Raw genomic sequence first — 27,347 nt, 5'->3', positions numbered from 1 at the left:
TTCTGCTTTCGTCTCGGATATATGTTTTAAAGCATTCAAAGAGAAAAATCACAACTCTCTGAGTCTCAGGTGCCTTATCGCTCAGGTAACGGTATTGGCATAGGAACCCATTTAGTTCCAAAGTCAGTTGAGTCATCTTTACAATACGATGGTCTTGCGCTTTGGGGGCAGGGAAGGATTGGGCTGAGATCTGTGCTTTGGAGTCAAACTTCTTTTTTTTTTTTTTAAGATTTATTTATTTTATTTATACAAGAACCAGGATTCAGGCCAGATGCAAGGGAGAGTGAGAGGATTCACCAGAGACAGAGCAGGGAACAGAACAAGCAGACTGACGAAACACACTGCTGAGGGGAGCAGCGGGCAAGACAGGAGAGGTCTGCTGTGCCATGTGGGACCTTTGCCGGCCGGCTGGGATCAAACCTGTGCTGCAGAGGCTGCAGACTTCACAGCGCTGCGCTCAACCGCCTGCGCCACCAGGGGAGGCCCTGGAGTCAGACTTTTAAGCTGAATCTTGATGCCACCCCTCAGCAGACTGCAGCAGAGGGCAGTTTCCCCTTCTGCAGAGGGCATGCAAAAGCCCTTACCTGACCAGGTCATGTGGAAGCGCAGATACAACCTCCAGCCTGGGGCTGATGAGCTGCCTGGGGAGCATGGCACAAACAGAATCAGGGTGCCCCTGTTAGCATGGTCTAGTTTAGTTTAGGGCTCCTGAAATTGATAGACTCAAGATGTCTTAGTGAGTCCTGCAAATTCTGGTTACCTTGGCCCAATTTCAAACTTGCTTTGCTGGTTCTCCGTGATATTTCTATTTTGAAGAGCCCCATATGTCTTGATGTGGGTGTGGAACTTTGGAACCCTTTAGTATGGGAGGTACTTTGGGAACCACAGAGCGAAGCTGTGCTCTTAAACAAAGAACTTCCAAATGTATCAGGAAAGTGCCGAGACAGAGGCCACGTGGGCGCGTGCGCCTGCTGCTCAGCTTTGTCCTTGCCTCTCGATTGCCTGGCTTCTTTGTCTGAGTCTTCCTTTTTGTTCCCCCAAATTTCAGAGGATTCAGATTATCACTAGAACCAGAAGGAATTTCTGCTGGTACAAATTATTATGGTTGTGCTTTTCCTAAGATTTGTGCACACAGCAGCAACATCCTTTGGTTCTACAAGCTGATGACAGTGCGCCCTGACGGCACAGCACAGGTGGCCAAAGACCGTTGTGGCGGGTCACTGTTCCCACAGCACTGCCAGAGGCTGTTAGATTGTGCTCCATAAAGTGACAGCCAAAATACAGCCTCTCCCCTACCCTGAGTGTGTCCATCCTCTGTGGCAGTCAGCCTGTCCCCACAGGCACAGGGCTCCAGACCCTGGCACCTGTCTTCAGGGCCACATAACCAGACAGACGCAGCTACTGCCCTGCCAGGTATTCCAGGACCCTGGGGTGGAGCGCACCTGCGTGTTTGTGGGGGCAGGAATAGGTTGGAGAAGTGGGAGTTTGCTCCTAGTGGGATTGATTGGAACATCTAGAAGAGTCAGGAAACACCCTAGTCCGAGGTAAAGATCTTATCAGAAGTTGCAACTTGGCTGCGAAAATGCTGGGGCTGTCCTAGGGCCAGAGAACAGACCATGCAGCTTGAGAAGCTCCCAGCAGAACAGGATCATCATCCTTCCACACATGCTTAATTCCTCTGTCATGTGGAGACGCAACCAGGGCAAACTCCTCTCCACCTGACCAGGGCTCCTGCGCTCCTGGATTGTGGCTGCCGGGTCTTCACACAGGCCGGGTGTGACCAAACTAGCTCTGTGTTTGAAGGTGGCCTTTGCTGGGGCCTGAACCAAACCATCTCAAGCTTGGGGGTTCACAGGGTCTGCTACAGTGGGGGAAAGGACGTTGGCCTAATCTTGCAAGTGACTTAGAGCACTGGTTCTCGACCGGAGGTGATATTTGCCTCCCAAGGGGCATTTGGCAGTGACTAGAGACGTACTTGACTATCTCAGGGGATGTCTATGGGGTACCACTGGCTTCTAGTGGGTAGAGACCGGGGCGTGCACTGAACATCCTTCAGGCACAGGTGGGTGCCCAGCACAGAGTGATCCTCCCAGATGGCACTTGTGTCAAGGTGGAGAAACTGGTTTAGAGTGTGGCACAGCCCACTTTCATAATCCTAGTTCACTCATTTGCCAGGTGACCCCAGCAGCTAATCAGTCTGATGTTCCCCAGTGCTATATCGTCCGTGCAGGGAGAGGACTTTGAGTACTTGGGAGGAAGTGGAATAACCGTGCTCTTTTCTGACACCCTGGCTCCCCTAGGAACCAAAGCAATTCACTGAGCCCAGGCCCTTTCCTGCATCCCAGACCCACCAGCCTGCTCCTGGTGACGTGTCTCCAGAGAGCCAGAAGCAGTATTAGCAAATACGGAAAATCTGGCTCTGTGTCTGTATTTGCAATGTAAAGTTTTAATATTTATGAGACAAGCTAATAAGAGTTAGGACAAACGGAGATCAGGCTTGACATTGGGTGTCTTTTTACTTAGCATATTCGCTTTAAGCATTTGGCTACCATGGACTTCTTTAGTCTCAAAATTAAAGATTTGAACAATATGATCCTCTTTCTTCTCAGCAACTTCCAATAAGCAGAAGAGGCAACTGTGTTCACAGGTCTGGCCAGGGTCTCACCAACCCACAGCAGTGCCTCTTTCCCAGTGACCTTTCTATGAGAGTCAGAACTTCTGGTTCTGCATGTCACTCAGTTGCTGGTTTAATAATCACAAAATAACCCACGCCTCTGGGGCTTACTTTTCCCAAGGGTATATTCCTTACAATGTGAAAATCCCAGATGAGAGGAAGCCTCTCAAGCTCCTGAGGCACCTAGAAGACAAGCCAGGGCGGCAGCTCTGTGCACTGGGGTGACTAATTATTATAATTTTTGCAGATGGAATTGGCTGCTCTAGAAAAAGTCAAATCTGCTTGGATTAAAAATCAAGATGACAGCTTGACTGAGACAGACACCCTGGTATGTATGGTTAGCCCCGTTTCCGCTGTTTAAAATAGTGTTTGTGCTTTAGAAGTAAAGGGCAGAGACCCTCTGCACCAGACTGGAAATTCTGCCCGAACCTGTGATGTCCTATGTTCTTTTTCTCCCGGGATCTTCACCCTTAGAATCCAGCCCGCCCAGGAGACTAGGTTCCCCAAAATAGCAAGCCAGAGATGTCCCCGTTCTGCCCTTTAATAGATCTGATCAAGTGGCAACTTGGATGATTCCTCGCTCTGCCACCCTCATTTACTTCTGAGAGGTGAGGGCAGACCTGCCCCTGCTACTGCTCTTGCCCTGGCCGGGCAGCCCAGCCCAACGCTTGACAGCAGGAGGACCAGTCACCCCCTCCGCTGAGCCCTGTGGGAGCTGCCTGGGGTGCTGACCAAACCCGAATGAAATGGGACAAATTGACTGGGGTGCCCAATTTAATAAACATCAAATTGTACTCACATTTACTGAGCAATTACGTTGATCTGAGCCCTGAAAATGCCTAGAAGAGTGTGGCCGTCACATCCCCGTCCTCAGAGGAAGGCCGGCCAGTGCAGTCTGGCCAGGCTCCAGGAGGCCCAGGGAGGGTACGCCACCCCTTCTCTGTGGAAATGGAGGCTGGACATGGGGTGGGGGGTGGTGCAGAGCTTCACAGAACACCGTCTGGGGGTGTGCACGCACCCGCCTCATTCTGAGACCTTCTGTGGTTGGATGCAGTCCAAGAAAGAATTATTTTCAGCCTATGTTTCCTATAGTAAATAATGCTGCATTAAAGCTCAGTGTACAGCAGAGCGTTAGCTTGAGTCAAGATTCATTTAAAGCTTACGGTGCTGATTCGCACCTTGGCCTCCCCCGTCGTCTGAGGGGCCCAGCATTTATCTTGCCCCACTTTTTACTGCAGTGGCGGTTTTGGAATGAAGTGCCAGTCGAGTCGCTTCCCAGTTAGAACTCTCCTTCCCGCCCAGGAAAGCTAGGTCATCAGCCAGGTTTGCGTGTTGGTGAGTAGTTCGGACATGTAGAAGACAGAGTTGAGCAGCAACATGCAGTGCGGACTCGGCAGGGCACCATTTGCTAGTCAGGGGAGGTCAGGTTCTAGAACTCATGCCTCCAGGCAGGAGAGCGAATGACCCGCTCCTCCTTGTGGTGGTGAGGGGCCCGGGAAGGCCTCCATCAGGCTCCTGGCTGATTGCTGAGTGAGAAGCAACCTCTCGGCTTCCTTTCCTCCTGACAGGAGATGACTGACCAGGACATGTTTGGAGATGTGAGCACGAGTCTGGTTGTGCCAGAGAAAGTCAAAACTCCCATGAAGTCCAGCAAAGCAGATCTCCCCGGCTCTGCCTCACCCAGGTACTCAGCGCAAAAGCGCCTCCTGCGACAGGGTGGAGTTCAGGGCCAAGCAGCTGGCGCAAGGCTGCGGCCCACGTAGCGAGGGTTCCTAGCCTAGGGAAGAGCAGCTGGCCGGGGCCTCGGGGCCAGTGGGGCTGCTCACCACCTCCTCGCCTCTCTCCGGCAGCAAGGTGGACGGAGCGCACACCCCCCGGCAGAAGAGGAGCACGCCCCTGAAGGAGCGGCAGCTCTCCAAGCCCCTGAGTGAGAGGACCAACAGCTCTGACAGCGAGCGGTCCCCTGACCTGGGCCACAGCACTCAGGTACCCCACCCCCCGCGGAGGCTAGGACCCCCTCAGCATCCCTGGACCTTGCTTTCTGTGGGGTGCCCTCTTCGGGCTGTTCGGTGGAGAGGAGAGGGGGAGTACTTGGAAATGCTCTGAGTGGAAGCCTGGAAGACAGATCTAAGCCAGAGAAGCCAGCCTGTTTGCTACTGGTGACTAGCGTGGAATTGACTTTGACTTTCTGATTTATGGGGGGCCAGAGGAGGACGCCAGCGGCACCGGTGCTATCCTAGCCCGCATCAGCCCCAGTGGCAGTTCCACGCTGGCTTGTTCTGCCGCCTCAGCCTCTGTCACACCCGGGTCTGGAGAGCGCTCTGTGACTTGGGGGTGCTGGGCGATGCTCACCGGGCCTTCGGCGTTGCCATGGGCACTCTCTGTGAGCTCAAGCTGGCAGCCCAGCTGCGTTGCCCTGCTCTGAGGGACCTAGGAGTGGCGGGGATAGAAACGCAGAAGGTGGGTCTTGGAGATGGAGTGTTCTCTTTGAAGGCCAGCAGTGTCCAGGGCCAGGGAAGGGCTTTCTCTAAGCTGACATCCCTCACACAACCACTGTTCTTCTCAAGCTGTCAGCAAGTTTCTTCATTTACCTGAAAAAAAAAAAAAACACTGAGAGGAAAGTTTGCGTCGCTGTGGTCCTGCATTAGGCGCCATTACCGAGCTGACAGGGAGCCAGAGACTAGAATAGCCGGGTGCCCGGGGCCAGGTATTGTCCCCCTTGTTAATCACTGTTCCTGAAATACCTTCAGTTCCCTTCGAACCGCAGGGCTCCCCATGCAGCCCGTATTGCCACTCTCATTCTTTCTCTCCCCATCGCCTCGTTTTCGTTTCTGTACGTCCCCCCCCCCCTCCCTGCCCCTCCGCGCTGCTCTCCTGCTCACCACGTCGCTAGCCTGTCTGCCCTGCCTCCACCAGGACAGCCGCTGTGGCTTTGTTCCTGGTGTGTGAATGTTCTCTAAGGACCCTACGCTTTTCCTTTAGCCTCCTCCGTACTAGTTTGGGCCGGCCAGCGGGCTGTTGGGTCTCTCTCCGGCATAAATTCCTAGTTTCTGTTCTCTCTGATTAGCCGCTCCCAGAACTGCCTGCCCGCTAGGCACCTAGCTCACCCTCCTGCGCCCTGGTGGCTGCCTAACGGGCACAGTCGTCCTTGCAGATCCCGAGGAAGGTGGTGTACGACCAGCTGAATCAGATCCTGGTGTCAGATGCGGCCCTCCCAGAAAACGTCATCCTCGTGAACACCGCTGATTGGCAGGGCCAGGTAAGAGTCACAGCCCTGGGAGAGATGCAGGGGAGCAGCTGGGAGCAGGAGGTACCCCAGGTGTGGGTTGCAAAAGTTAGGGCCTAGGGAAACAGTCACTGAGGCCCTTGTCTTGAGTCCCTCTTCCCCCTCTGAGCTCTGGGCTCCAGTCCCAGTTCTGCTCTTTTCCAACCTAGGCGACATTAAGTCACTGACTTACCTTTTCTCCGTTTGCTCCCCTGTAGAAAAGCAGTAATAATGCTGTCCTGCGTTCTTCCTTCCACGGTGGTTGCTTGTCGGGCAGCATAACAGAATGCAGGCACCTGGAGAAGTGCCAGGTGCTGTAAATGCCAGAGGTTGGCCCAAGTTTCCAAGGTGGCAGTTGAGAAGGGGCAGAGCGGTCTCCACCCACCCTGCTCACCCCTGCCCACCCACTTAGATCTCGCGCCAGAATCCCTTGTCCCCAGTGGCCCCAACACTATAAGCTAAAGATTGCAGAGAGCAGATACTGGGATCTAAAGCTTCCTCAGCCTACCGGCATTTCCCGTCAGGACATCTACGTGGGGCCTGGCCCTACCTTCTCTCATAGCCAGAGACCTGACCTTTGCCCAGCGTTAGCCTGAAAGAAGACTGGGCCCCGCAGCTCAGTCTGGGCCTTGCCTGCCCGCTTAGTGCCTGTGGGGAGCAGTCCTTGCCATGTGGCCTCATCTGTGTCCCTCCCACCCCTAGTATGTGGCAGAACTGCTCCAGGACCAGCGGAAGCCTGTCGTGTGCACCTGCTCCACCGTGGAGGTCCAGGCTGTGCTGTCTGCCCTGCTTACCCGCATCCAGCGCTAGTAAGGACTCCAGCTTCTCTCTGGGGTGCCCTCTGACCTTATCTCCTCCCCACCCTGGCTTCCAAGTAGTGAGAGGACTTCTTGACTTCAGCAGACTGAGAACCTTGGTCAGGCAGCAGCAACATGGTGCCTGATGGCTGTACTGGGCCCAAAGCACCAGGGCGTGGAAGTACCACCTTCCTGCCCATCTCTTCCTGCTTGGACCTCACCATCTTCTTCAACCCACAAAGAAGAAGGCCAAGGAGAGAGAGCCTAGGGTTTCACAGTGCCTTATACTCCCATCTCCTGAACTGGACCATGTTGCTTGGCATCCAGAATCAGAGCTTGCCCTCCCCAGGGTCTTCCTGGAGGGACCCAAAATCCCTGCCTACAGGAGAGAAAACTTCGGGCCTCTGGGCATCAGCACCCATGCCTGCCACTGCCCCAGGGCACCACAAGTTACCTCTCCCTTCTCCTCAGACCGTCTCTTTGTGCTGGGCAGTGGCCACCCTCTCCACCCTGGACTTCGCTGTCCATTGCAAAGCACTGTAGCTTGTTGCCTCTCCCGCTAGTATTTTGTTCACTGGCTTGTTCTTCCCCCGTGGGTTGTTGAAATCAAGCCAAGTCAGAATTCAGGGCCGGATCCTGCCGAACCTCCTAAGTGTGGTTTGACTCCCCTTGCTCCCCAGCTGCAACTGCAACTCCTCCATGCCCAGGCCGGTGAAGGTGGCGGCGGTGGGAGGCCAGAGCTACCTGAGCTCCATCCTCCGGTTCTTTGTCAAGTCCCTGGCCAGCAAGACCTCCGACTGGCTCAGCTACATGCGCTTTCTCATCATTCCCCTCGGTGAGGGCGGGGCAGATCCCACCCTGAAGAGGATGGTGGGGTTGGGTCCGGGAGTGGCAGTCAGGGAGAAAAATGGCCACATCATCATTCATGCCTTCACCGCTCACCTTCTCTGGTCTCCTGTCCACCAGGTTCTCACCCTGTGGCCAAGTACTTGGGCTCCGTTGACAGTAGATACAGCAGTACCTTCCTCGATTCTGGCTGGAGAGACCTGTTCAGTCGCTCGGAGCCCCCAGTGTCAGGTAATGGCCCCTTGCAGGGACCGAGGCCCAGTGCGCTGATGGATGTAGAGCCGGCCAGGCCGGGGGCAACCACTGCTACTCCTGTGACTCTGCCTCCTGACCACTCGCTCTTTGAGAAGGCGCCCACGAGCAGGACGCTGTCCAGCCCTCCCCTCGGGCTGCGCTAGGCGCTGCTATCTGCTCTGCCCTGCACATCTAGATACAAGGAAGGCTGGGGGGGAAAGGCGGGGGGTGGTCGAGAGATGGCGTATGAGGGTCTGAGAACGGCTGCTCGGCAGTCCACTGATGACTGGATGGCACTGCCCCAGCCGTGTCTTCTCTGAAGTGCAGAGCAAAGCAGTGACCCAAGTGCCACAGGGCTGCCAGCTGGTGAGGCTTCGGCCAACCTGCAGGGGTAGAGGGCGGAGGGGTCCTCTAGGTTGCGGGATGGCAGGAACCAGTGGGCGTGAGATGAGGAGCGAGGCGGCCGGAGTAAGAGGAGCCCCGGCCACACTGGAAGGGAGAGGACAGCAGTTTGGTTCCGGGCTCCTTAGATGCCCACCGGATGCTCTGTAGAAACTTCTCTCTCCCAGGCCTTCTGCCGCGTCTCCAGAAGGGGGCCCTCTCCGGCAGGGCTTTCGGGTTTGCCTGCTGAAATCAACAGGCAGTTCTCTCTCGGCTTTTCCGCAGAGCAACTGGACGTGGTGGGGCGGGTGATGCAGTACGTCAACGGGGCGGCCGTCACCCACCAGCTGCCCGTGGCCGAGGCCATGCTGACCTGCAGGCACAAGTTGTGAGTCTGACTTGGGGGATTTCTTCAAAGCAGGTTGCGGGGGCTAGATAAGTCTCGAGCTGTCTGCCTTTTCACATTTTCCCTTCCCACGCCGTTTCCCTTCAGGGGCACCCAGAGGAGGTGAGAAACAGAGTGTATTTTCTTAAGGCCTCCATCCATCCTTCCTGACCTGGGCCTCCCGCCCAAGTGGGTACCCCTCGTACAGAGAAACCCAACCTCAGGACTGAAACCCAGGCCTGGAAGCCGGGACAGTGTGCGGAATTGGTCTTCCGGCTCCTGGCACTGTCCCAAGACAGGGAAAGAGGTCATGTGGGGTCTGGTTTCTCCTGAAGCCTCAAAACAACAGAAAAGCTCACTGCCCCCAGCGCGCCACGCCATCTCCTGCTCACTGTAAAGCTTCCTGTCTCTCCCAACAGCCCCGATGAGGACTCCTATCAGAAGTTCATCCCCTTCATCGGCGTGAGTACCAACTCCCCTCACCTCTGAGCCCCACCCATCTTCCTGGCCTTTCTGTTCTCTCCCTCACCCCCCATATACACACAAATAAGACTCATTTCCACAGTGGTCCTCATCCAGCGGTGACTTTGCCCCAAGTTTTGGGCATCGGACCTCCACCGTGGAGGTCCAGGCTGTGCTGTCTGCCCTGCTTACCCGCATCCAGCGCTAGTAAGGACTCCAGCTTCTCTCTGGGGTGCCCTCTGACCTTATCTCCTCCCCACCCTGGCTTCCAAGTAGTGAGAGGACTTCTTGACTTCAGCAGACTGAGAACCTTGGTCAGGCAGCAGCAACATGGTGCCTGATGGCTGTACTGGGCCCAAAGCGCCAGGGCGTGGAAGTGCCACCTGCCTGCCTGTCTCTTCCTGCTTGGACCCCACCATCTTCTTCAACCCACAAAGAAGAAGGCCAGGGAGAGAGAGCCTAGGGTTTCACAGTGCCTTATACTTCTTATCCTGGCAATGTCTGGAGACCTTTGGGTTGTCAGAGCTGGGGGTATGGGCACTACGGGTGCTAGCGGGCAGAGACCAGGGGTGTGTGTGCCTGACGTCCCGCTAGCACAGGACGCCCCCCGACAGAGGATTGTCCGGCCCCAAATCTCAGCTGTGCGGAGGTGGCGAGAGCCTGAGCTAGCTAGTCCTGCACTCTTCCTCCCAGGGCCCCTTTGCCAGGGCTATGGAACTCCCCAGGTCACCTCTGGTGTCTCACATGTCACACGTATGAGAACTGTGCCCCGGCCTGGGCACACTGAGCAGAGCCAGGTGTCAGGGACAGAGCAGCCTCAGAAATGTGGGTGCTGGCATCGTGAAGAGACCTCTGAGAGACAAGTCAGAGACCCTAAAGACCCCCACACGTGAAGTCTGTCTTCCTTCTCCTAAATGGGGAGCATTAGGAGAGACCATTCCAGGGAAAACCTCGGGTGTCTTTGACGTCAGGGGGTTATGGCCTTTGGCAATAGCTGGGCCACGAAGCCAAGACCGAGCAGGAGGGGCGCCAGAGGGGACAGACACGCACACGCTCAGCTTCCACTTGCCAGGCGCTCAGATTTCCCTTCCCTGAAGCTCCTGTCTTTGCCTGCAACCTCTTAGGATCCCTCCTAGCTGCCGGGGCAAGGGCATGTGGACAGGCGGGGCTCCAACCCCGCTGTCCCTCTTCTCCACTCACCCCAGGTTCTGAGTGTTGCTCTCTTTTTTAATTTTTTTTAAAAGATTTATTTTGTTCACCCATACAAGAACCGGGGTACAGGTTGGATGTGCGGGAGGGTGAGAGGATTCACCAGAGACAGAGCGTGGAACAGAACAGGCAGACTGACGAAACACACTGCTGAGGGGAGCAGTGGGCAAGACAGGAGAGGTCTGCTATGCCGTGTGGGACCCTCGCCGGCCAGCCGGGATAGAACCGGCGCTGCAGAGGCTGCGGACAGCTTCACAGCGCTGCCCTCAACCGCCTGCGCCACCAGGGGAGGCCCAGGTTCTGAGTGTCTTGAGTGATTTGGGGAAGTGCCTGAACCCGGGGACTCAGGAGCCCCTGCTCATGCCTTGCCCTGCCTCCCACCTGGCCAGTCCCGTCAGTGCCTATCAGCCACTGGGGCTGCTCCCATGGCCACGTTGGGGGTCCTCGCCCCGGCCAGTGGTGTGGCTGGCAGTTTGACTCACCTCTTCATGGAGCTACGGTTTGCTGCCCACTCTAGCTTTGCAGCCAAGATATATATTTAAAAATCAAAAATTCAAACAAAGAAGCTGGCAGCTTCATTGATGCCAGGGGAGCCAGAAAAGTCCAGGTTGTCCAGGGAGTCAGTGTTGTGTTTTACTTTCCTGAAATAAAGCAAGGCTGCCTGGAGAATTGGGGACAGACTGCGCTGAAGGGCCTTGAGGGCACCACCGTGGCATAGTCTCCACTCCATGCCAGTCCCCGAGTCCACACCCCAGTCTCGTGCTGTAGCCAGGCGTGCCCCTGTCTGGCCACTGGGGGGCTCCCTACTCCTTCCCAGACGTCTTTATGGGGAATCTACAATTCTTTGGAAAGCTGACATTGACACTGTTGCCAGCTGAGACTGGGGGTGCCTGGGCCCCCTCCTCAGCGGTATTCCTCCAGATTCCAGGAGGTCTGAGGGGGGTGCCGGTGTCGCCCTGGATGCTGTACTCATGGAGCAGCAGGCAGGCCTTGCCCGGGGAGCCCCACCCGTGCCACCTGTCTCACCTCGCTCTCGGGGTCACTTGTCTGCCCAGGACAGGAGGAGGGGGCCTGCTGGCCTCCTGCCTGTCGCGTACAGGAAGTGACATCAGGATACGAACATGTTTCGTGCTTTCATTCAAGGTGGCTTTGCCCCCTTGAAAGCTGCAAAGGTTTTTCCACTTCTCTGGGCTCCTCTGGATTTGCCAAGATTCTGAAAGCCTGTGAATAAGTAACGCGCAGTAGCCGCTGCTGTGCCCGACCCTGTTCCCTGCTGCTTCCAACCACGTCCAGCTCGGGGGCGGACCTAACGCGGTATCTCCTTCCTCGCAGGTGGTGAAGGTGGGTCTGGTTGAAGACTCTCCTTCCACTGCAGGTGAGCCCAGGCCCTTCGTGTCGGGTGGGGGCTGGTCAGCTTGCTCGTTCATCCGGCAGACGCAGAGGTGAAGGCTTTGGGTGTCCTTGGTGACGCCAGAGTTTGAGCAGGAAGACCGTGAGCACCCACTCCCATGTTGCAGCGGGGCGGGGGTGGTGGCGGGGTCTAAGGCCGAGGACAGGAGCACACTGTAGCAGAGATGGGCCCCTTGGCTTTTGGCCACCAGCAGCTCAGAATGGCTTCCCCAACCTGGCAGGTGACGGGGACGATTCACCTGTGGTCAGCCTTACCGTGCCCTCCACATCACCGCCCTCCAGCTCGGGCCTGAGCCGAGACGCCACAGCTACCCCGCCGTCCTCCCCGTCCATGAGCAGCGCCCTCGCCGTGATGGGGTAAGGCCTCGTCCATTCTGACTTTCCGCCCCTCCCTCGGGGCCTGGCAGGAGCTGCTCTGACTTCCTTCAGCCCCGCACTGTCCGGCGGTGACCAGCACACTGGCTTAGAAAGGAGCAGGGCAGCGAGAGCCCTGGGCCAGGTGGCCAGGTGGTGGCTGCAGCCCAGCTCTGCACAAGGGAGGGTGCGCTCCACCCGGTGCCTGTCTGTCCCTCCCAGCTGCCCCTTTCACCTCCCTGCATGGTCTCCCGCCGGCTCACCTGGAAGGGGCGGGCTGGGACAGAGATTGGGGACAGTCACAGATGCCCCGGGGCCTCACAGTGCCCACCCTCTGGGGAGATCTGGGGATCAGCCCTTCCCTCGACCTCCTTTTCCATCCCATTTAAGCCTGTTTTTTAACGGAACCGCTGAAGCCAGGCAGAGAGGAATGTCAGATGCCTTTTGTAGCCCGTGTACCTATTGTGTCTGACGCCTCCTTTCAAGGAGACATCAGCCCTTTTTCCCCTCAGAGCTAAAATTATCCCTGAGCTAGAAGTGCCATAAATAAGAGACCGCCGCGGTCGGCCCCACCGCTCGGGGCTGCTCTGCCGCTTGGGGGCCGCAGGTGCCTCCCACTCTGCCCACCATGTAGCTCGGCCCTTGGCTGGGTTGGGCCCAGACTCGGCACACATGTGCAGTTGTATGTGAGTGTGTGTGTCTGTACACACCCTGGCTGCCTCTCCACTTCCCTCGCCCTCCTGTGCCTGTTTGGTTCCCTCTTGTGTCTTTCCCGGCCAGTGGCTTTGCCCTCCACGCAGGCTGACCGTCCACTCCCGCTAGAACTGATTCTTGATGGAAGGAACCCCCCAGCTGCCTCCCCTCGCCCCCCGTACCCCCACCCTGTCTGGCCTAGTAGTGGGGAAGTGAAGGCAGCGCCTACTCTGTTTCCTGCTGCAGGAGCCCCAACAGCCCATATGGGGACGTCATTGGCCTCCAGGTGGACTACTGGCTGGGCCACCCCGGGGAGCGGAGGAGGGATGGTGACAAGAGGGACGCCAGCTCCAAGAACACCCTCAAGAGCGTGTTCCGCTCAGTGCAGGTCTCCCGCTTGCCCCACGGCGGGGAGGCCCCACCTTCTGGCACTATGGCGATGACCGTGGTCACCAAAGAGAAGAACAAGAAAGGTGAGTGACAGCTCAGGCCTCCCCAGCGCTCTCAGCACCTGGGACAGACGCTGCTTCTGGGAAACCTTGAGTGAGGCCGGAGCAGTTCACATACCCCATAGTCCAGCATGGAGCCTGGGGTCCCTGCCGTTCCTCCTGCGATGCAGAAACCTCGGTCAGGCCTACTGAGCTTCGGTGGTGGGGCCCCAAGTGAGCACCCCCGGAGGGAGGGGCCATCCTCAGGATGGGCCATGTGGCCAAGGAGGACATCTCTGTGCCACAGCTGTGGTCACTGCCCCTCTGGAGCTGGGCACTCGCACTCAGGGCAGAGTTGTTTTTGGAGAATCTGCCTTTTCCAGAGGCGAGAGGTAGTGCTGGGTCTTGAGCTCTGGCAAGGGAGCAGGGCCCCCATGCCAGGCCAGCACCTGCACAGCGCTCACTGCAGACCCGGTCGTGACCCGCAGCCTGCACACCTGCACTATAGGTGCCTCGGCCCTCATGGCCCCACCAGCTGTCTAGGAGGGGGCTTCCTCCCTTCTCTGGGTGCTCCCAAGGCAGCTGGCATCTTTCTGTCCATGCCCCTCTGCACCATGGAGTTCCCCTGGGGGCTGCACCAGGCCTGCACCTGGTGCCTGGGCTGGGGTCGGCACTCCCAACCGGCTTCCCAGCCAGGACTCAGAGCTAGGATACACACTGCTGCATTGCTCCCAGCACCTCCACCAGCACAGCCCGTGTTACACATGAAGACCTCCAGGCCCGGGGGACGGGGTGGTTAGCCCATGTCCCCAGACCAGCGCTGGGTCAGGGCAGCAGCTTGAAGTTCCCAATAAGCCACTAAGCTTGGGGAGTAGGGGTGAAGGATGAGCTTTCTTTAGGTCTGCTCCACTTTAAGAGGGGCCCCTGTGGGGTGGGGAAGGGATCGCTGTTTGCCAGGGGCTGCACCTGAAGCTTTCCTCTTGCTTCCCAGTTCCCACCATCTTCCTGAGCAAGAAACCTCGAGAAAAGGAGGTAGACTCCAAGAGCCAGGTCATCGAAGGCATTAGCCGCCTCATCTGCTCTGCCAAGCAGCAGCAGACCATGCTGAGAGGTGCCAGCGGGGCGTGAGGGGCTCAGTGGGAGGAGATGGTGCACCCCGAGGGGCCCTGGGAGGTGCCCTAGCAGCCCTGGTCACCCCTCCTCTTGTCACCCCAGTGTCCATCGACGGAGTCGAGTGGAGCGACATCAAGTTCTTCCAGCTGGCAGCCCAGTGGCCCACCCATGTCAAGCACTTTCCAGTGGGACTGTTCAGTGGCAGCAAGGCCACCTGAGGGTGCTGTCTTCTGGCCACGCTCCCGCCCGGCACTGCCACCAGCCTCACCGCCTGCGGGCAGGGGGAGGCCGGCAGGCCCGGGCGCAGCATTCCCTTTCCTGGCCCTGCAGCCAGCCTCTCCCTGCCCAGTCCTGAAGGATACTGCCACTGGGGACCTGCTCCCCTGCCCCAGGCCCATTCCTGGTCCGCCCCTTCCCTCCCTGCTCCAGGCGGCATGTTGATTTTGCCTTCTGGGCCTACCTGGACTGGGTCGCTGGGCCTGCCTTCACCTGCCTTCCAACCTTTCCCCCAGGTGATGCCATTCCTCTTCCTGGAAATAGGAAGCCTGGAGTCTTGGTCCTCCCCATCCTGCCACTGGGATCCCTCATGATTTTGTTTTTGTTTTTGTTTTTGTTTTTTTTTTTTCTAAAGCCCAGCTGCCATATCCTACACAGCCTGCACCCCTAAGTGGGGACCAGGCAGGTGGGCTACTTCCCACTGCTGCGGGGTTCTCACAGCGAAAGGGGCAACTCCCTACCCCTCCACAGTCCCAGGGGCCGCTCCCTCACCCCCAGAACACTGTCTCCATGGCAGTGCCATACATTTCTGGGGAGGGAGCGGCCTTCCTGGTCTCCCCCATGCACGACTTCCTCACCGCCCCCCTGCAGGCCCTGTAGCTGTCACATGGGTCCTGGAGTGTCTCTTCAGTTCCGCACAGCCGTTCTCTCGGTGGCCCCATGTACAGGGCCTGCACACAGGTCCCTGTCCTTGTGGCCCCTCCTCGTTGATGATTGCCTCTTCCTGAAACTGAACTCGGGGAGATGGAGGCAGACCCCCACCTACACAGTGTGTGTGGCCCCTTGTGCCCTGGTCCCACTGTCTCTTCCTGGTCTGTTCCTCCCTCCTCGCTCCTGGGCCCCTGGCCTAGGCTGAGACCCCATCCTCCTGGCCAGGTCTCCGGCAGGCTCCGTGTCCTCGCTTTTGCCGCAGACTTGGGGGTCTGAGCCCCTCAACCTTGACCACCAGAGTTCTCAGGAGAGGCTGAGCCCATGAGGCCAGGCCCTGCCTCGGCCCTCCCGCCCCCGCCAGCACCACCAGGGCTTCACCGTTGTCCTCTCACCCTTTCTGGAAGTTTTTGCACAGAGCTTCATTTTGAAAAGTATTTTTCACATTCTCCATACCTCCCCCAAACTCCTCCAGCCTTTACCCCCAGCTCAGCCCTGCCGTCCAAAGTGTCTCCTGGGCTGGCCCGCTCTCAGGCCGGAGAGAGAGGAGGGGCGGGAGGGACTGAGTGATGTCGGGTTTTTCATTCAATAAACTGGTGATTTCTTACCACCTAGCAAGCCTTGGGCATCTGTGCCTCTCCCTGTGACCAGCCCCTTAACAAAACACAGCCAGCTGCACTCAAAATCCACAGGGGACAGGCCAGAAAGCAGCAATCTCCCATTTCTTAGTCATAAAAGAGAGGTGTGGAGGGGTCTTGCCCAGAGACGGCAGGTTCCCAGTGGAAACCTCTTTTCCTCCAGGGCCCACCGCCCAAGCCCGCCTTTCAAGGGCAGTTCCCGCTGTTGTGACTGGAGATTAGACTTAGCTCTCTCCCCGTAATTTCTCGAAATGGGTGGTCTGAGGACAAAGGGGCTTTGCCTTTGTGGGTGGAGAGGGTGGGGTGGAGTCCGCCATGGGGTTTTCTTTCCTGCACTTTTAACTGGGAGGTACAACTCAGCCACCGCTCCCTGCCAGCCTGGTTCTCCTGCCTCAGGACATGCCACACCGCCGCCCTTGAAGTGCCCAGATGGGGGCTCGCTTGGTGTCTTCGTCCACAGAGGAGTGGAAGGCCAAGTACACAGGCTGTCTCTGGCTCCCCAAGCCCCGTGGCCAGATGACCTCACGGAGGGAGGCCCTAGGACCCAGCACGCGGTGCTGTGCGCACTCTGAGACTAGAAAGTGGAAATAACTCGGCCGCCTCCGCACAGGGAGAAGCCCGTGAAGTCTGCGAAAGTGGCCCAGAAAGGCCATCTGTACAAGGTGGACAATCTGGCAGGTGAAAAAAATCAGCAGGCCAAGTCAGATGGTGTCAGGTAACTAGAAAGGAAGTAAGAGTTGTCGGGGCGGTGACAGTGCCCACGAAGGCCTTGAGGAGCCGGCAGCCAGGAGGGGCCTCCGGGGGGGCCGGGGCTGTGGGGACCCGGAAGCTAGTGGGAGGGTGTGGGAGAGGAGAGGGGGCAGGAGGCGCGAGCTCCACCCGACCTACCTCTGATGCCACGTCTCACCCCCGCCTGTGGCCATCAGCCTTGTCCCGGCCTCACCCCCGCATTGCCCCCTCTCTCCCCTGGTGAGAACAGTGAGCCTCCTTGACTCCAGATCTCCACCTGCCACGCCGCGCCTCTGCTTCCCTACAGCGAAGTTCTTCCAGGACTTGCTCACGCTCCCTGTCTCCAGCTCCTCCCCTCCAGGCGTTTGTCCTCACGACTCCATCACGAGTTCCCTTACCAAGGTCACCGGGACCTGGGGGCAGATCCAAGGTCAGTTCTCTCATCTGACCCACGGCATCGTGGATGCCTGTATCCTGCCGGACCTCCGTCTCCGCGCGGCCTGTGGCCAGCACTCAGCGCTGCCTGCTCGCTCTCGGCCTCCCTTACTGTACCCGCCCTATCTCCCCCAGCTCAGGGCACGGGGAGGTCAGGGTGGGGACCCCTGGCAGCCTCTCCCCAGGCCTGCCCTGCAGCGTGGAAGCTCCTCGCACACAACTTCTCCCTCCATCCTCTGGCTTCTGAGATCAAAAGCTGGAGTCATCCTGGACGCGCTCGTGCCCAACACCGTCCGCAGCAGCGCCTCTGGCTTCCCCCTCAGACAGCCAGAGCCAACCCTCCTCACCCCTTTCTAGGCTGCTGCTATTTTGTCTGGGTCATGTAATCACTTCCGAATGATCTCTGCTTCCACCTACTCTTCCTGTGGTCTGTTATCCACGCAGTAGCCAGAGAGTCTTTTAAAATGTTAATCAGATCGCGTTAAATTACCGGTCCAGACTGCGCGGTGGCTTCCCATCTCGCTAGGAATGTAACCCAATAACCGCCCAGTCCTTATAACCGACCAGGCCCGCCTGATCTGCCTGGCCAAGCGCTGCTTGATCAGATCTCCCTCCCTCCCTCCCCAGCCTGCTGGACTCCGCTGGACTCCGGCTGGGTACCTCCTGCCCCAGGGCCCTTGCACAAGCCCTCCCTCTGCCCCCCCCCCCGCTCCTGCCCCAGATCCATGTCGCTTGTCCCCGCATTCATGTTTTGGCTCAAATGTCACCTCAGAGGCCTTCTCCAGTCAACCTGACTAAAGTCGTGTTCCTCTTACCCTTCTTTTCCTTATTAGCACATGCTCACTTGTGCGTGTCCCCCCATCCCCCAGAATGTTAGCACTGAGGAAACAGGAACCTTCTCACTCCCTGTCATATCCTTGGCACCCAGAAAACTGCTCGGCTCATCACGGGTACACAACACGCAGTGACGGTGCTGCTGAAGCGGCTCCCTAGCCCAGGTGTGCTGCTCCGGCTGGCGCCTCGCCCACAGCACAGCTGCATCTCCTCGCAGGCCCGAGCAAGGAGGCAGCCCCACTCTGAGCAACAGGAGGAAGGGGGTGCACGGGAACTGTTCCTAGGATCCCAGTCAACTCAGGGGGAAGGTGTACCTGGTGTGAGGGTTTCTGGGTCACTCTGGGAAGTAAAGCCGGACCAGAGCAGAACTGACCCGGGGCAGCCAGAACATCTCTGAAGGCAAAGGGGTGGCACAAGGTGGGGATGGGGGGTTGGATTTTCTTTTAAAATCTTTAAAGACAAAACTAAACACCTAGTACCACCCTCAGTTCAGTCATCAGTGTCCATTAGTTTAGTTTGTTTTGTCCCTTTAGCTTTATTTCCTTAGATTGCACATATAAGTAAATCATTCAGTGTCTTTATCTTTCTAACTTCGCTTCACATAATCCCGAGTCCCTTTCATTTAGCTGTGAAGAGTAACATTCCTTTTTTCCTTGCAGAGAGTAGAATAGTATCCCGTTGTGTGTAAACCCCACATCTCTCTCCAGTCACCTGTCAGTGGGCCCCGGAGGGGGCTCCCCTAGCTTGGCATTTGTGCATACCGCTACTGTGCGCGTGCCGGTGTGTGTCACACTCCCGGTTGATGCTTTCATGTGCTTTGCCTAAATACCCAGGATTGGGGGTGCTGGGTCACATAATAGCTGTAGTTCTAGAGTTTTTTTTTTTTAAGATTTATTTATTTATGTATACGGAGCTGAGGTACAGGCCAGAGGTGCTGGGGGTGAGAGGATTCACCAGAGACAGTGGGGAACAGAACAGGTAGATCCACTGAAATCCACTGCTGAGGGGGCAGCAGGGAGACAGGAGAGGTCTGCTGCAACATGTGGGTAGCTCCCTGTCTGGGGATCGAACTCATGCTGCAATGGCTGCCGATAGCTTCATAGTGCTGAGACTTAACCCCTTGCGCCACCAGGGAGGCCCTCATTTTAGGTTTTTGAGGAAGGTCTGGACCACTTTCCAAAATGACTGCATCAATTTCCATCCCCCAACAGTGCATCAGGCCTCCTGCTTCTCAGCATCCTCACCAGCACTTGTTAACAGTCTCTTTGACATCAGCTGTCACAGGTGTGAGGTGCTCGCTCCTTGTGGCGTTGATTTGCATTTGCTTAGTAAGTGATGATGAACATCACTTCATGTCTGTTGGCAGCTGGATGTCTTGTCTGGAAAAGTGCCTATCCAGACCTTCTGCCCGGTTTTTAATTGGGTGTTTTGTAAGTTGATGACTCCTTTCTATACCTTGGATAGTAATCCCTTGTCAGAGGTGTGATGTGCAAATGTCGCCTCCCAGGCAGTCATCTGTCTTTTTAGCCTGCTGATTTGTTCTGATTGTTGCGGTAACGCTGGTTTACAGCCAGTGTGTGTTTTGGGGTAGAGGCTCACACAGCTACCAACGGGCACCATTACATGCCCGCCGCCACGCCACTGTTTTCTCTTGCTGTGCAAGACCTTTTTAATTTGCTGCCATCCCAGCGGCTTATTTCCATCCCTTACAATTGGGGTCAAGTCCTCAAGGCCATCTCTGTCACGGACATCATGGTCCAAATGGCCTGTGTTTTCTTCCATGTATTGTACAGCTTGGGCTCTTACATCTAAGTCTTTAACCCATTTTGAGTTTATTCTTATGTATGAAGCTAGAGAGTGAGCCAGGTTCATCCTTTGTGTGTGGCTGTCCAGTTTCCCCAACACCAGTGGTGAAGACATTTTACCTCTACATTATGTGGTCATATCTCCTTTTCCAAAATGAGGTGCCAGTGTATGTGTGGATTTATCTTTTTTTTAAATGTATTTATTTATGCATGCAAGAACTGGGGTACAGGCCAGAGGATTCACCAGAGACAGAGTGGGGAACAGAACAGGCAACCGACCGAAATACACTGCTGAGGGGAGCAGCAGGTGAGACAGGTCTGCTGCGCCATGTGGGTAGCTCCCTGGCCGGCGATCGAACTCGTGCTGAAGTGGCTGCCAATAGCTTCAGAGTACTGAGACTTAACCCCTTGTGCCACCAGGGAGGCCCCATGTGTGGATTTATTTCTGGGCTATTGCTGTTCCATTGACCCACATGTCTGTTTTTCTTCTGATAGCATTTAATTTCTGTTGTTTTATAATAAAGTCTGGTAATATGACGCCTCCATTTTCTTTTTTTCTCAAAATTGCTTTAAGCCATTTGGTTCCATGTAAATTTCTGTATTTGTTGTTCTACTTCCTTGAAAAATATCATTGGAATTTTGATAGGGATCGCCTCAAGTCAGTATTGCTGTGTCGGATGGCCAGTCCCTAGCGGCGGGGTTGTGGGGTTCTGACACAGGCGGAAACGCCCGTGCGGCCCGCACACAGCTCCCGGCGGGCTTCCCTCCTCACTGAAACAGTCATCTGCTTCAGCTGCAAAGCAGAACAAAGAGCTACTGTGTGCCCCTCGTCCTGGGTCTCCTTTGGTTAACAGGTTAAATTAATAGGGCACTTTTATCAGACCTAATACAACTCATAAATGTCCATATATTATTATTAACCAAAATCCATAGTTTTTCCCTACTGTCCTTTCTCCAGCCCAGAATCCTATCTGGGGTGCGGCGCTATGTTTATATTCCTTTGGGCTGTGGCATTTTCTCAGACTTTCTCAACTATTGGCAACCTCAACGGTGCTGAGCAGTACCGGGCAGGCATGTGTGGAAGGCTCTGCATGGGGCCTGGCAGACCGTGTCAAGGGTGCAGCTGTGGATGTGACTTTGCTGATGACCCCCCCTTTCCATAACCACTCCTCTGAAGCATAGCCACACTTAGGAGTGAGGTCCTCCCCTCTGCTACAGGAGGCTGCAGATGAGTTTTTTTTTTATTTTTTTTTAAGATTTATTTTTATTTATTTATACAAGCACTGGGTACAGTCAGAAGCGCGGGAGGGTGAGAGAATTCACCAGAGCCAGAGGGGAGCAGAGCAGGCAGAAGGACCGAAGTACACTGCTGAGGGGAGCAGCAGGCGGCAGGAGAGGTCTGCGCGCCATGCAGGACCCTCCTCCGGTGGCTGGGGAGCAGCCGGGGATTGAACCGGCGCAGCAGAGGCTGCAGGCAGCTTCGCAACCCAGCGCTCAACCGCTGCGCCACCGGGGAGGCCCCCATGAGTGTTTTTAAATGTTTTTCTTCATTGTGCACCGCTGTGTCCAAGGGCTGATGCGTCCATGCTCTTGCAGTCCCACTGTCCCCCTGCAGGCCTTCCCTTCCGGCCCCGCGGCTGCTGAGCACTTCAGCTGGTTAATTTCAACAGCTGCACAGAGCCGCCCGGGAAAATCCAGTCAGCCGATCCTTTCGTCTCACCAGGGAGCAAGCCAAAGCTCTGAGACCTCCCCTCCCAAGCTGGACTCTCAAGTCCGGCCGTCTACTCACACACGCCTCTAGCCTAGAAGATGCCTACTGGCAGGCCTCTTGCACTGCCTCCAGCCTCCCAGTCTTAGAAGCGACACCAGGGCCCACTCTCTTACTCAAGCCAGACACCACTGAGTCGCCCTGTGTTACCTCCCTGGCTCCTGGCCACAACCTCCAACGCCAGCCTCGTAAGTCAACCTGAGTCCCTGGCACTGGACGTGGTTCCCTAATGTCTTTGAACACAGCCTTGGTCCCTGGGACCTGCGCAGCCAGGCCCGCCCACCTCTCCAAGCTCACACCCTCCTCCCCTGCCCCACAGCCTTAAGCCACACACCATCTTTCGGTCACCAGACCCCTCCACTGTGTACCGCCTCAGGTGCTGTTCTTTTCACCCTAAAAGCTCCTCCACCCCACGGAGCCAGCAGCTCCTCTTCCCCTAAGACACAGCAGGTGCTTTCCCAGTCACTCTACCAGAAGGTGAGTCTCCTCCTTGCCCTTCAGTCAGTCAGGGCGTTCAAGGTGACCCACGAAAACGTCTCTGTTCCACGTTAGAAGGCGTGATCCGGAGGGCAGGGCTGCCCCTCCAGCCACCACTCCGGAGATGGCAGCCAGCGGAAGGTTCGGTAAAGGAGTGAGAGAGGGGCTAAGCCACTTGGCCACCACACAGATGGACTGAGAAGGAGCCGGATTTCCAGCCCAGGTCACCTGCCTCCACCATCTCTCAGGGCCTACGCGGATGCCAACTTCCCCGCCAGCCACACGTGCCACCTGTGAGGACCAGCCAGTCCCAGCCTAGGTCTGGTGTCAGGGTGAGCCCAGGGCTGGGTCCCTACCTACGTGGGCATTCAGACGAGCAGGGGAGACACTCTAACAGAGATCTGGCACACAGCATGGCAGGTGGCACAGGAGCACATGGGGGGCAGCTGGTCAGCGGCACACACAGTGGATGCTTGGGAAACAGCGAACTCGAGAGACAGGAGAATCTGGCCTGTTCTGGGGCCACGCGTGGTTTCGCGTGATGGAGACACGATGGTGAGTGACAGGGCGGGAGAGGAGCCGCAGGCAGGCACCGGGGCGGCTGCGCTTATCCTGAGGCCGAGGGAGCCAGCCCCGGGGCTAGGCATCTAGTCAGAAACTTCCCTACAACGCGCGCGAGGAAACAAGACTGACGCCCAGAGAACAGGAAGGGCCTTGTGGCGGCGGAGGGTCGAGATGTGAGGACAAAGACCAAGCAGTGGGTGAGGAGGTGGAGAAAATGGAGACTTGAGTGCTTGGCAAGAGGCCGAATGGCTAGGGGCAGGAGGCGGGTAAGAAAACAGGGCCGAAGGGAGCGCGCGAGGCGACTGCCCTGGGAAAACAGGCAGATGGTGGAACACCCCGGAGGAGATCTGGGGGGACGAGGGGGGTCTCAGGGCGGGGGTGCGCTCTGCAGAGGTGTGTGTCCCCTGGGCCTGGGCGGAGCACACAGCTGTGGTGGAGCAGAGGACAGAGCAGGGCGAGCTGGGCTGGCGGGAGGCTCAGGCTCCCTCGGCGCCCGGGGAGCGGCTGAGGGGCGGGGGGCTGCCCCAGCCGCCTGTCCTGTCGCATTCGGACTCTCCCTGCCCTTTGGGGCTCACTTGTCGCTCGATTTCATTCTGGAGGTGTCTGCTCTGCAACAGCGCACGCAGAGGCTGCGCACATTTCCTGTTCTTTTCTCCTCACTCTCCACTCACTTCCCGGCCTCAGAACGGGAAGCTCGATGGCGACGGCATCAGAACAAACGACGCGTAACGTGTCGCCTGTGCGAGGCACGACGCTAAGCTCGGCCACGTCATCCTGTCGTCCTGAGGACCCGATGGGCGGGTGTGAGGAATCCCATTTTACAGACAAGAAAACAGATGAAGAGTCTGCCAGCGCCCCAGGGCTGGCAGGTGGAGAAGCTCAGCTTCGACCTCGTGTGAGCCTGGCCCCGAAGGCCGGGACCCCGCCGAGAGGGCAGGGCCCCTCCCAGTCCCACTGGGCCGCCACGCAGCCACCAGGACAGGGCCCCGGAGCCTCTCGGGGGGAGCTGAGAGCAGCCTCCTTTCTGGCTCGGGGGCAGGAAGAACTTACAAGCAGAACAGGACCCCCTGGAAGGGGTGAGCTGCATCAAGTTGGGGAGGCGTGATCTGTAAGGAGCCTCCAGCCCAACACTCAACGCGTGAACCTTCTGAGGGGGCTTCAAGGGGGTAATATGCTTGGCCAGAGTGCCCTTGAGCGTTTGAAAGGAATGGAAAAATAAAATTTTCAAAAGCAGCTTTCAGGGCCTCCCTGGTGGCGCAGCGGTTGAGCCCTGGGTTGTGAAGCTGCCCGCAGCCTCTGCAGCGCCGGTTCGATCCCTGGCTGCTCCCTGGCCACCTGAGGAGGGTCCCACATGGTGCACAGGCCTCTCCTGCTGCCCGCTGCTCCCCTCAGCAGTGTACTTCGGTCCTTCTGCCTGCTCTGCTCCCCGCTCTGACTCTGGTGAATTCTCTCACCCTCCCGCGTTTCTGACAGTACCCAGTGCTTGTATAAATAAATAAATAAATAAATAAATCTTTAAAAAAAAAAAAAAAAAGCAGCTTTCAGTGGCATCAGCGAGTCAATGGGTCCCCGGGGATCGGGCAGGCGCAATGGAGTGATCTGAGGTGGAAACAATATTGAAAGTAGCGAGAGTAGCTTCCCGGGCCTGGGACTGGAGGGGCCAGCCGATGAGTTCTGCGGAAAATGGCATAAGGAGCTGAATCACCACTGGCACAGACTCCTTCCTTTCTTCCCCACTAGCAGCACCCATCAGCAGCCTGGCAGGAGACCAGCAGCTGCGGGGGGAGTGCAGAACAAGTGGGCTGGAGTAACAGTCCCTTCCCTTAGGGAGGCACAGTACAGCCCTCAGAGATAAGATAAAAAGCCGAGGGGCTGAAGAGGTGGAACACACGCAAGGTTCAGCATCGAGAGATAAGAGCATGAGAACTGGCGGGAGGGCCCGGCCTTCCTCTGCCCTGCACATGAGGAGGAGCAAGGCCACAGGCGTAAAAATGTCACAAAGACACCACAGAAGCCTGAAGAGAGCAGGAAAGCCTGAGCAAGAAACCAGCAGAAGTCAGAAAGGGAGGCTGAAAAGCCTTCTCTCCATGTGTCGGGGGAAAAAGATGATAAGAAAAATGTGCTTATTTACTGACAGAGAAAGTGCAGGGAAGAAAGCAAAGGTTGTGCGTTTGCTCTAAGGTGTGCACTGAAGGCACATACCCAGTCCTGCACACACACACACACGCATGGAGGTGAGTGCATTAGCAGGTACAGCGGGTGGTGAGCACCTGCCTGCAGCTGAGGGGGTGTGTGTGTGTGTGTGTGCTTTTGTGGGTGTGAATAAGCTAAGTGCTCGCCTTCTCTTGACTTCTACTCCACACAGTCAGTCTCCCTTCCCCACAGGGATAAAATGACTGGGGGCGGGGGAGAGGCTTCTAGATTAACAAAGAACACTGACCTGGAAGCCTGAGCTCCTGGGAACAGCAGGCACAGCGGCCTTCCTAGCTCTGGGCTGCAGTTTCTTTACCTATAAAACAAGGGCAGTTCAGCAGTGGCTTTCAACCCAGAATGCACAGCATGAGCAGTTGAAGTTTTAAAACAAGAGATGCCCAGGACTCACCCTGGCACCAATGCAGCCCACTCTCTGGACAGCCTCTGACAGTCCCAGTCCCAGACCCTCCCTGAAAGATGAACACACGACCCTGGTAGCAGCAGGTGCCTCTGGGGAGGGAGATGCGTGGCTAAGCACAGTGATCAGAGAAAGAACTTCATTTCGTTGTAACTGGTATGTGCCATCTGAATTTTGTATCATGTGACTGCATTAGCTGCCTTTAAGACTCACTGGAGAAAAAAATCATTGGCAAAAGCACAGGGTCAGGGAGAAGAACCCTGCTGGTATCACTGAGCTACCCAGAGTCAGCCTCACTTGTGGGCAGGTGGAGTTCTCAGGGGCACTATCCCTCAGCCATCTGCACAGGCCATGTCTGTCGGGGTCCTGAGGCCCTGGGCTGTGCACCACATTCTCAGCAGTGTCTGGGTCCACATGTTGAGCTACACCCATAAAAGCGAGAGCAGGATGGGGAGAGCCAGAAACAGCGGCAGGTGTGGGTGAAGGGTCAGCCCCGCTGCAGGGAGAAGTTGGGGTGGTGCCCCCCTGAGGTCTCCTAATAGCTTCATTGACAAAGGGAGCAGGAGCCAAGGGTTCTATAGACAGCCTCAGCTTGGTGTGGGGAAGATCTCCAGGAAGGCACTTTTGGGGCTCAGGAAAACCTCTGTCTCACAGCACAGGACGCAGAGCTCCATTTCTGTCAAAGGTGGTGCTGAGGGGTCATCGCATCCACCAGGAAGCTGAAGCCAGCCTGACTCATGGGACCTATGGGCGCCCAGTAGGCCTGGCTGTGCCGGTGTGCCCCTGGGAGTGGCTCACCTTTCTGCCCTTTTCGAAAACTGACATTTACACAGAGCGCTGCCCTGTGGCTGGCCAGGAGCTGTCTAGGAGTGGAGGAGACACACGGGTTTGGCCTGCGGTCTGGAGAGGAGTCCGCCAGGAGAGCTTAGGCCGCAGATGCCATGGCGAGATTGAAGTGGGTGCAGGAGATGGACTGGCCTCCAGGAGGGGCTGGGAATCAGGGAAGGTCTGAGGACAGGACACTCAAGCAGAGCCCGAACGCCATCACGACGGCCCAAAGGCACTGCCCGGTCTCCGACTGCCGAGGCCTTCGCCCGCAAGGCAACGCTGATTCAGCAGAGGCCCCGCCGCCCCCGGCCACCCCTCCCTCCTCTAAGTCAGAAGCTGCCCGCCCCCTCCTGCCGCCCCCCATCTTAGAGCCCTAAGATGCTGTGAGTCGCCTCCGGGGCCACGGGCGGCCCCGAGGAGCGGGTGGGGCGGGACAGTCTCCGAAGACAAGCAGCTGGGCGCGGGGAGAGGCGGCGCAGCGCCCGTGGCCCTTGGGTTTCCTGAGCGCTTCGAGACTTCGCAGGCACCAAACTCACCAAGTGCAACGACCTCAGTACATGTCAGGGGTCGCGCTGCGTCCACCGGGCCCCCCGCCGCGGGAGCCCGAGCACGCCCGGGCGGCCTGGGCCGCGGAGAGCGCCCGGGTCCCGCCGCAGGTGCGCGGGGGGCGGGGCGGGCACCTGAGCCCGCGACCCCGGCCCCGCCCCTCGGGGCCCCGCCCACGCGCGGCCACGCCCCCGGCTGCCGGGCCCGGGGGAGCGCCGGAGGGGGAGCTCCTTTAAGACGGCGAGCGGGCCGAGAGGAGCGTTTCGCCCCCTCCGACGCCGCTGAGGTAGCGGCTTTACCTTTAAGGCAGCGCGGGGACTGCTGGGAAGGCCGGCGGGATGGAGGCGGCGGGACGCGCGCTCGGCTGCGGGTCCGGGTGAAGCGGGGCGGAGCCGGCGCGGAGCGGGAGCCGGGCCCGAGCGGGAGGCGCAGGTCCGCGCGCGCTGAGCGGGCCGGGAGCGGCGCCGCCAGACCCAGCGGGGCGGGGGCTGCGGAGCGGCCTCGGGAGGGGTCGCCGTGGGCGCGGCCTGCGCGGGACCCGGCCGGCCCGCGGGGAAGGGGCGCGGCCCTGGCGGGGCGCGGGGGGTCCCCGGGCTTCGCTCCGGTCTCCGGGGAAGCGTCGTCGCGGGCGCGGCCTGAGGGGCGGGAGGGAAGCTCGAGACAGCGCCTCGGAGGGGCGGGTGCCCGGGGTCGGCCTGCCGGGAGGAGGGTCTCCGAGGCCCGCCTGCCCCTGGGCGGGGGCCGCTGCGGGGCCTGGGGCCGCGTCCCCGGGGCCCGGGGGCTGCCGCGCGGGAGCGAGCCGCCGCCACCTCCGTGGGGCCGCCCTCCGGCGCGCGCTGGCCAGTGTGGAGGAGTCCCCGGGGGACCCCGAGACTGGGCAGCCGGAGCCGGCCTAGCCAGTGGTCTGGGCCGGATCCGAGTCCAGCCGTACCGTCTG

At 57.9% G+C, this 27,347-nt stretch overlaps 1 protein-coding gene across 5 annotated transcripts in view; it reads left to right on the top strand.

The window, feature by feature from the left end:
- PACS1 (phosphofurin acidic cluster sorting protein 1) overlaps nucleotides 1–14,895 on the top strand; it is a gene marked incomplete at its 5' end in the record, with an annotated part of 104,549 nt that extends 89,654 nt beyond the window's left edge. For all 5 annotated transcript variants that reach the window (XM_084242118.1, XM_084242117.1, XM_084242116.1 and 2 more), the window contains 14 exons: nucleotides 2,922–3,002; nucleotides 4,243–4,358; nucleotides 4,525–4,660; nucleotides 5,829–5,933; nucleotides 6,642–6,748; nucleotides 7,417–7,571; nucleotides 7,703–7,813; nucleotides 8,483–8,585; nucleotides 9,002–9,044; nucleotides 11,586–11,628; nucleotides 11,885–12,020; nucleotides 12,957–13,183; nucleotides 14,130–14,249; nucleotides 14,354–14,895. In XM_084242118.1, the coding sequence (XP_084098244.1) occupies nucleotides 2,922–3,002; nucleotides 4,243–4,358; nucleotides 4,525–4,660; nucleotides 5,829–5,933; nucleotides 6,642–6,748; nucleotides 7,417–7,571; nucleotides 7,703–7,813; nucleotides 8,483–8,585; nucleotides 9,002–9,044; nucleotides 11,586–11,628; nucleotides 11,885–12,020; nucleotides 12,957–13,183; nucleotides 14,130–14,249; nucleotides 14,354–14,469 (1,599 nt within the window). In that variant the 3' untranslated portion in view covers nucleotides 14,470–14,895. The remainder of the gene's footprint in view (nucleotides 1–2,921; nucleotides 3,003–4,242; nucleotides 4,359–4,524; nucleotides 4,661–5,828; nucleotides 5,934–6,641; nucleotides 6,749–7,416; nucleotides 7,572–7,702; nucleotides 7,814–8,482; nucleotides 8,586–9,001; nucleotides 9,045–11,585; nucleotides 11,629–11,884; nucleotides 12,021–12,956; nucleotides 13,184–14,129; nucleotides 14,250–14,353) is intronic.
- Between the last annotated feature and the right edge of the window lie 12,452 nt (nucleotides 14,896–27,347).

Source organism: Talpa europaea (assembly GCF_964194135.1).
Source record: "Talpa europaea genome assembly, chromosome: 1".
NCBI classification, from domain to species: Eukaryota; Metazoa; Chordata; class Mammalia; order Eulipotyphla; family Talpidae; genus Talpa; species Talpa europaea.
Note: the sequence above shows the minus strand (reverse complement) of the source record. Positions and strands in the feature narration are given on the sequence as shown.